This window comes from Dipodomys ordii, unplaced genomic scaffold, assembly GCF_000151885.1.
Source record: "Dipodomys ordii isolate 6190 unplaced genomic scaffold, Dord_2.0 Scaffold108, whole genome shotgun sequence".
Classification (NCBI taxonomy): Eukaryota; Metazoa; Chordata; class Mammalia; order Rodentia; family Heteromyidae; genus Dipodomys; species Dipodomys ordii.
The window spans coordinates 326,460-334,423 of record NW_012267324.1 but is presented as its reverse complement, the minus strand read 5'-3'; the positions used below and the strand labels follow the sequence as shown (position 1 = coordinate 334,423).

Here is a 7,964-nt window from a genome sequence, read left to right as displayed (position 1 = left end):
GCGATCCTCAGATCTCAGCCTCCTGAGTAGCTAGGATTACAGGCGTGAGCCACCAGCGCCCGGCTCTCCTCTTGATTTTAAGTGTACAATTTCACTCTTAGTGCACTGTACAGAGTTGTGCAGTTGTCTGTACAAACCAGTTTTAGACATTTCCCGTTAACTCCAGCCTCTGGAGTTGAGTTGGCAGCCATTGCTGTCCCCTCCTGCGGCTTGTCCTCCTGCTTGCCCATTTGCTGTCCCCGGACTGGCCTCTCTGTACCTTTACTGTGGACCCAGCCATGCACCACATGGTCTTTTGTGTTTGAATTCTTTCTGGGAACATGATGTTTGCTATGAATTTCAGCTTGCTTGATCTCTTCTCAGAGACCTTTTTCTGCCTTGGGTTTCCAGTCTGTCATCTATCTGGTGGCGTTTTTTTGTGGGGCATTGGTGGGCCCGGGTCTGCAGTACACCGGATGTGCTTTTATCTCTAGCCCAGGAGGAGAGGGTTCGAGCGATTTGGACCAGAAAGCATGGGCAGGAAGCGGAAGCCATTTTTCACGTATGAGGAGCCAGATGCCAAACTGTCCCGTGCTGACAGCGAAGGAGATTTTTCTGAAAATGGTACTTTGTGTGGGTCAGGGTGTAGGGTGGGTGTGCTGTGACTCAGTGGCCCACCAAGACCGGGAGAGTTGGTCTGTTTTTCTCAGGCTTCGACCCCTCAACTGCCAGTAGGAACTGGGGCCACAGCCAGAGGCTGACATTTCCCATTTCTTTGTGTGTGGCAGATGATGGAGCTGGTGACTTCCGGTCAGGAGATGAAGACTTCAGGGGTGTAAGTGTGTTATGAGTCAGCCTCTTTGTCTCGGTGGGATGTTTCTTCTTCATTCTTCACAAAGGAGGGGGATAAGCTCTGCTAGAAAACCTCTGCGGTTGCTTGTTCTTTCTGTGCCCTTACTGGGGCTTGAACTCAGGGCTCAGCGCTCTGAGACCTTGAGCCTCAGCTCCACTTCGGGCTTTTCTATTTTTTTGCTCTTTCATTAGAGAGAAATGTCTTGCAGGTTTTCCTGCCCAAGCTGGCTTTGAACTGTGATCCTCATGTCTCAGTCTCCTGAGTAGCTAGGATTGCAGGAGTAAGCCAGTGCCTGGCACGGGCTACGTCCTGAATAGATTTGTGCCCCGATTGGTAAATAGGTAGCTGATAGTTTTCTAGCTACAGTAGTGTTGTCATCCTCTCTGAACGCTCCATTCTCCGCCCGCCATCACTCCCGTGCCCTTGTCGGGGCGGAGGCGGTGCAGGCTCCGGCTGGCCACATGCCCGGGATGCTCACACTGGCTGGTGGGGCCGCGGCCCTCATTCCTAGGAGAGGCCTCCGAGGCTCCAGCTGGAGAAGGCAGGGACTTTGCTCTCTTCCTGTGGGTTTTGATCCTCGGGGATCTGGGCCTGAAGAGCCCAGTGTGCAAGCATTTTCTCTGGCTGTTATGTAGGCCAGCCATGTGGTCAGCCCATTTTTCAGCTTTTTGTTTTTCCCCAAGAGTGCTGGGAGTGGGTGGAGGCAGGTGCTCCTACCACTGAACCATGTCCCCAGTCCTGACACTTACTCACCGTCTAGTTCAGCTGGCTTAGGTCTTGAGACTGGGAATCCACAGTGCTCTGTGTTGCTAACAATCTTAGATTCCCCGTTTCAGGCATGGGCTGCTCAGGCATTCTGGGGTCCTATTCGTACACACGCCTGGTGTGTTAAAACGCTGAGGAGATAATGAGCTGATTTACCCATCAAGAATGCTGGAGTAGGGGTTCCTCCGGCAGGCCTGCTGCTGGCATTCGGGGGTACAGAGCTGGGAGTGTGCATCTGTGGCTTGCGAGGGAAGTGCAAGCCTGTGTGTGACAGCACAGCCGTCCTCAGAGTCTTGCAGGGCCACAGAAGTGATAACGTGCCACGTGCAGGCTCTGCCATGTGTCCCGACTCCTTGGCGCACAGCTGGGGCCTGGGGTGAGGCGCCACCCGAGGCCGGGCGGGGGTCGCAGAGCCATGTGTGTCTCTTCCTTTTCAGGAGGACGAGCTCTGTGACTCGGGGAAGCAGAGAGGTAGGTGTCACCTCGTTTCCTTCCAGCTTTCCTGTGCTGTCCCTTATGCAGCTCCCAGCCAGGCTGGGCTCCTAAGCAAGCTGGAGGCCTGCATGGAGGGGGTGCGGCTTCCCGGCGGAGTCACCCTGAAGCTTGGCTGTGGCACTGCGGGCAGGGAGCCCATCTCTGGGTGTCTTGAGTGACCCCCTCGGTAGAGAAGGGAGCTTGAAATAAAAGAGGCCCCTTTGGCCCCGCTTCTGTCCCTCTGTAGCCAGCGCAGGTCCCCGAATTCTCACCTGGGTTTTGTAATGTCTAGTTCTTCCTCAGTTGCCAGCCTTGTCAGGACGCTTGGCCTCTCTGCTGGGGATACGGATGGCTGCAGCGTCTGTATGGGGGACAGGAAGCAGATTACGTTTTGGGGTTGGGAGCCAGGAAGTGAGGGGGCGGCCTGCACCCCAAGCAGCCAGACCTGGATCTGGAGAGGCAGTCGTTGGCCAGCAGGTCTCATCAGCTCCCGGGCAGAAGTGCAAGGTAACGCCCCTGGGAGGGGCTGGAGAAGCAGCCTGCCCCGGGGGGCCTCGGGCCTGCCCGAAGCCACCAGGCTCCTCCGTGATCTGTCCAAGCCGTGTTACCCCAAGGATCGCAGGCTGGCCCGTGGCTGGGCTCCTATCAGAGGCCCTCAGGCCTAGCTGACCCTGCAAGGTCCCCGCCCCCACAGCAAGCAGTCGAGTCTCTTCCAAGCACTCAGCAAGCTCGTGCAGCCCGGTACATGCTAAAGCAAAGGTGACGTGTTTGTTACGCGCAGGTCCTGCTACCTCCCCGGATGACTTTGCTATTAAACAGCAGTCATAGTTTCAGGCAGTGACCTCTTGCCAAAAGTCCCACACGTCCTTTTGAGAGGCTTCTGAGCAGCGCACGCCGGTCGCCATCTTCGTGGGACAGTCTCGGGACTGGCATCAGGGGTAGGGGTTACAGTTCAGATGCTTATCCGACCTGTTTTCAGCATCCGGCCTTGGCCCTGAGCCTGGGGGCCCACCTGGCCTCCTGCCAGGACGCTGGGGACATGGCACAGCTCTCGGAGCTCCTGCCCCGGCCTCAGGGAATGGACGGGAGGACCAATTGGTCTCTTCTCATCTGTTTCTAGGATCGCTTCCCACGCAGCTCTGGGAAAGCCCTAGCTAGGTTGGCGGTTTTTGTGAATGGAAGATAGAGGCCGGGCCAGCACGGACCGTGAGACCTGCTGAGGCCTTGGTTCAGAGGAGGCCACCCAGACGGTCAGCACGGCCCACCTAGAGGTGGGACCGAGGGGAGTTTATTTCCGGGCCTCGCAGCTGCTGCCCCTGCCTGCGGCGAGTCCGTGGGGCGCCGCGTTGGACGGGCAGGCCGGCAGGCTGGCGTGGGAGCGGGCAGGCCAGGCCTGTCCCAGCCCTGTCTGGCCACGGGGGACAGAGGTGACTCCTCTGGGTCCCACAGGAGCCTTTGGCCGCCCTGCAGTGCCTCGAGGTGGCCTGGCCATGCCACCTGTGGCGGCCGAGGCTGGGCATGGGGTGCGCTGGCTCAGCTGCGGCCCCCGCCCTCGGGATGGCCCCGGAGCTCGGCTCCCGCGCGCGTGGTCCTCAGCATCTCCAAGGGACTTCTCTGTTACAGGAGACAAGGACGACGAGGAGGAGGATGGGAAGAAGAGGCGGGAAAAGCAACGGAGAAGAGACAGGACACGGGACCGGGCGGTGGACAGGTCAGGAGCCCGCAGGACATGGCCCGCGTGCCCTCCCCTGACCCCCTCCCCCGAGGGCAGCCAGACTGGGGTGCACTCCTGGCTCTCCCAGCTCGCATTGGTCCTTTCTCTGCAACGCAGGAGCCGAGTCTGGCTCCGTGTGCTGGGTCTGGCAGGGCAGGCGTGAGCAGTGAGTTGGAGGACGTGGAGAAAGGGTGGCGTGAGGCATCTCTGCTTGCATAGACAATGAGTCTCTGCCGCCACACTTCCTCCTCCCTCCGAAATTGGAGCCTTGCTGAAGGGTCCGTGTGGCCCCTGTGTGCCTAGCAGGGGCCTCCCTTGCTGCGCTGCGCTGCGCTGCGCGTAGGCTGAGGGGCGGCCCGGCCTGTCCCACTGTGACAATGGTGTTAGGCATTTCAGAAAAGGATCTCCAGCCCATCAGTGCCCCCCAGGGCAGTAGAGATTCACACAGGGAGAATGCACGCGTGTGCACACGATCCTTGCAGGTGTTTGCGGGGACCCAAGGGCGCTGCTGGGGCCACGCTATGGGTCTGCCTCTCATGGTGAGGTGGAAAAACAAAATGACCAACAACCACGGAACAGCCTGATAGTCTTCGGCACACGTGCTGTGTGTCTGTGCTAGGCTCTCCTGTAACGTAGAAGACTCCCTGCTTTTCCTGCCAGAGATCAGAGACCAGGAATGACATCAGGGACCTTCTGTGCTACAAATGACCAAATTGTCCTTCTCCACAAGTTGCCCACATCTGTGTTTTTGTTTTTGTCAGTCGTGGGGCCTGGCCGCTGGCCTTCAGCTCAAGGCGAGCACTTGAGCTGAGCGCTTGAGCCACAGCACCACTTCTGGCTTTTTCTGCTTATGTGGTGCTAAGGAATCAAACCCAGGGCCTCATGCATGCAAGGCAAGCGCTCCACCACTGAGCTACCTTCCCAGCCCCCCACATCTGTTTTCATGCCACATGGAAGCAGGTTGCTTTGCAGTGTAGGTATGGAACTGGAACCCAGGGCTTTGCCCATGCTTGATAATTGCTTTACCACCCTGTCCAGTGACCTCTAGTTATGTGTTTGTTTTGTTTTCCAGTGCTGGGCCTTGAACTCAGGGCCTGGACATACGTCTTTTAGCTTTTTTTGCAAGGGGGGGGTTGGGGCTCAAAGCTTGCCCTCTATCTTTTGAGCTACTGCTCCACTTCTGTCTTTTTGCTGGTTAACTAGACAGCAAGTCTTAATGACTTTCCTGCCCAGGCTAGCTCCAAACTTCCACCCTCAGATCTTCGGTCTGTTGAGTATTTAGGATTATAGGTATGAGCCGCTGGCATCTAGCTTCTAGCTAGTTTTATTGAAACACGGGTTCGTTGGAATCCTGTTTACAGGCCAGATTGGCCTCATTCACAGCATTTCCACCTGCAGCCTCCTGAGGAATAGGATTATTTATGGTGGTGTGCTGTGGGATTCTGCACTAATGAGCAAGAAGTGCAGAGGAATTGGCTGTCCTAGGGGTGGCAAAGAACTGCATCCCGCACCTCTGCAGGAACTTCTGGACTAGGCCTGTGCCCAGGCCCATGAAAGAGATCCTCTACCCTCTTTCCTGGGAAGCAGCGCCCTCCTCCATGCAACCCACCCTTCCCACACGGTGCTGCCATTTGTAATCCTCGCTACTCAGGAAGCTGAGATCTGAGGCTCATGGTTCAAGGCTGGACCAGGCAAAATAGTTCTCTATATGCTTCATTTCCAAAATATCCACCAAAGGCCAGGCTGGAGGTGTGATCAAATGGTAGAGAGCCAGACTAGCCCATACAGAGGCAATATCCTCAGTTCAGACCCCTGAAACCACCAGCACATAGAACCTTTGCTTTTAGCCTTACAGTTTGCCAGGCCTGAGATGGCTGGGAATGTAGTTTACGGGTAGAGGGCCGCCCTTGGGGCTCTGGGTTCCATTCCAGCACTCAGTGTGGCTTTCGTGTCATCGCCTTTTCTTTACATCAAGTCTGAGGGAGCCCTGCTCTTGGGTGTGAGAGCTTCAGGGATTTCCCCCACATAAGGAAAGGTTGCCCGAGCCATCTTTGTGGCTGCAGAGAGAAAATTATCTGAGATACAGAGTATGTTCAGTATTGTAACAGTCACCAGATCTGGGGGAAGTCACTGTACAGGAAGTTCTGACCTGGGGGGGAGGGAGGGCATGTCGGTGCAGCTTTGGGCCCAGAGAATTCTGGAGTGTCGCTGTACTGTACGATCGTTTTCTTTGAGGTATTCACAAGGATCTGCCTTGTTCTTTTTTTTTGGGTCCGGTCGTGGGGCCTGAACTCTGGGCCTGGGCGCTGTCCCTCAGCTCTTCAGCTCAAGGCGAGCGCTCTACCACTTGAGCCACAGCGCCACTTCTGGCTTTTTTTCTTTTTGCTTATGTGGTGCTGAGGAATCGAACCCAGGGCCTCAGGCATGCGAGGCGAGCACTCTACCACTGAGCCACCTTCCCAGCCCTGCTTTGTTCTTTAGTTCTATAACTGCTCCTCTGCTTGGCTCAGAGATGGTGATTCTTTTCCCATTTGCGTCTGCCCACAGATAATTTTCTTTCCCACTCTTCTTTGAGTGCTCTTATGCGCATACCAGTCTTGAGGTTTGAACTCATGGCTTAGGTGCCGCACCTGACTTTTTGGCTTCAGGCTATTGCTCTTTTACTTGAGCACAGTCCGCTTCCTGCTTTTTTGGTTGCTTAGTTGGAGATAAGGAATTTCACAGACTTTCCTGCTTGGCCTGACCACAAACTGATCCTCAGATCTCACCTCCTGAGCCGCTAGGGTTACAGGCGTGAGCTACTAGCCCCCGCTTCATTGCTCTTTCTCATTTCATTTTTCTTTTCCAGGATTCAGTTTGCCTGTTCTGTGTGCAAGTTCCGTAGCTTTGAAAATGAAGAAATCCAGAGCCATCTGCAGAGCAGATTTCATAAAGACACATTGCGGTTTATAAGCACCAAACTGCCTGACAAGACGGTAGAGTTTCTCCAGGTGAGGTGTTTCCTACAACCCCTAGGCGTGCGTGCGTGCGGTTGGGGTGGGGGTAAGAGTCTAAATGTATGTGGGCAGGATTCATTTCCCAGATGTAAATAGTTGAGCAAGTGCCAAGTCTGTCTCGGGGAAACTGAGAGTTCCAGCCGCCATAGGTTCTGCCCACACAGCCTTCTGTCTCCACGGCATCTTCCTGCCGTCTGTGCGGGGGGGGGGGGGGTCGTGCCCCTCCCTGCTGCTTTTCATGTGGTGCAGAGGCAGGAGCCTGCTGGGGTCCTATTCGCTGGCAGTGTGGGAAGGAAAACAGGCACAGTGAGCACCGTCAGCGTAAGATGGTAGTGAAGAGTTGCCTTAACAAAGAGGAAGTAAGAAAAATGAAGAGTAGGACGAACAGTGGGGCCTGGAAGCTGGTAGTCCATCACAGGGTCTTGGGCCAGGCTTTTTTTGTCCCTCCTCTCCCTCCCTCCCTTTGGGCAGTTTGTCAGACTGTGATTGGTTTGTTTGAAACAAGCAAATTCCTCCCCTGGGTGGTAGCCACAGCATGGCTGCTTGCAGGTTGGCTAGCCTGAGTAGGGCTAGACCTAAGACGCCCTTCCTTCAGTGTTGGTCACTGGCTGGCTGGGGACGGAGTGCGCGGACCTGACCTGGTTAGCTGCGACTTCCCTTCAGTGCCATCTCCCACCCCTCTAGGAATACATCATAAACAGGAACAAGAAGATTGAAAAGCGGCGGCAGGAGCTAATGGAGAAGGAAAGTCCCAAGCCCAAACCAGATCCATTCCGAGGTGAGGGGCGACCCTGTGTGTGCACTGTGTGGAACACTTGAGGCGAAACTGTCCAGGCTGGGGTGGGTCAGGGCTGGCGTGCTCGCTGGGCATGCCTGAGACCGGGTTCCTTTTATACACTGCAGAGCTAGCACAGGCTCCTGCTAGCTGTTTCTAACGAGGGTGGAGACACCACACACAGGGCAGCTTAGGACCGTGGTTGTCTCCCCACAGTGTGAAGAGGAGAGGATGGCGGTAGAACATGTGTACACTTCAGCCTTAGAAGTGGTCCCTAAGGAGCTGGGCACGGGTGGCTCCCGCCTGTCATCCTAGCTACTCAGGAACTGAGATCTGAGGATCACAGTTCAAAGCCAGCCGGGCAGTAAAGTCTGTGAGACTCTTCTCTCCAATAAATCACTCAGAAAA

At 55.8% G+C, this 7,964-nt stretch overlaps 1 protein-coding gene across 1 annotated transcript in view; it reads left to right on the top strand.

Moving 5' to 3' along the window:
• Window positions 1-7,549, top strand: part of Akap8l (A kinase (PRKA) anchor protein 8-like) — a 39,067-nt gene extending 31,518 nt beyond the window's left edge. Inside the window, 5 exon segments of the mRNA XM_013028372.1 lie at window positions 768-814; window positions 2,035-2,068; window positions 3,695-3,782; window positions 6,634-6,775; window positions 7,466-7,549. Coding sequence (XP_012883826.1) covers window positions 768-814; window positions 2,035-2,068; window positions 3,695-3,782; window positions 6,634-6,737 — 273 coding nt within the window. The 3' untranslated portion in view covers window positions 6,738-6,775; window positions 7,466-7,549.
• Window positions 7,550-7,964: the final 415 nt, after the last annotated feature.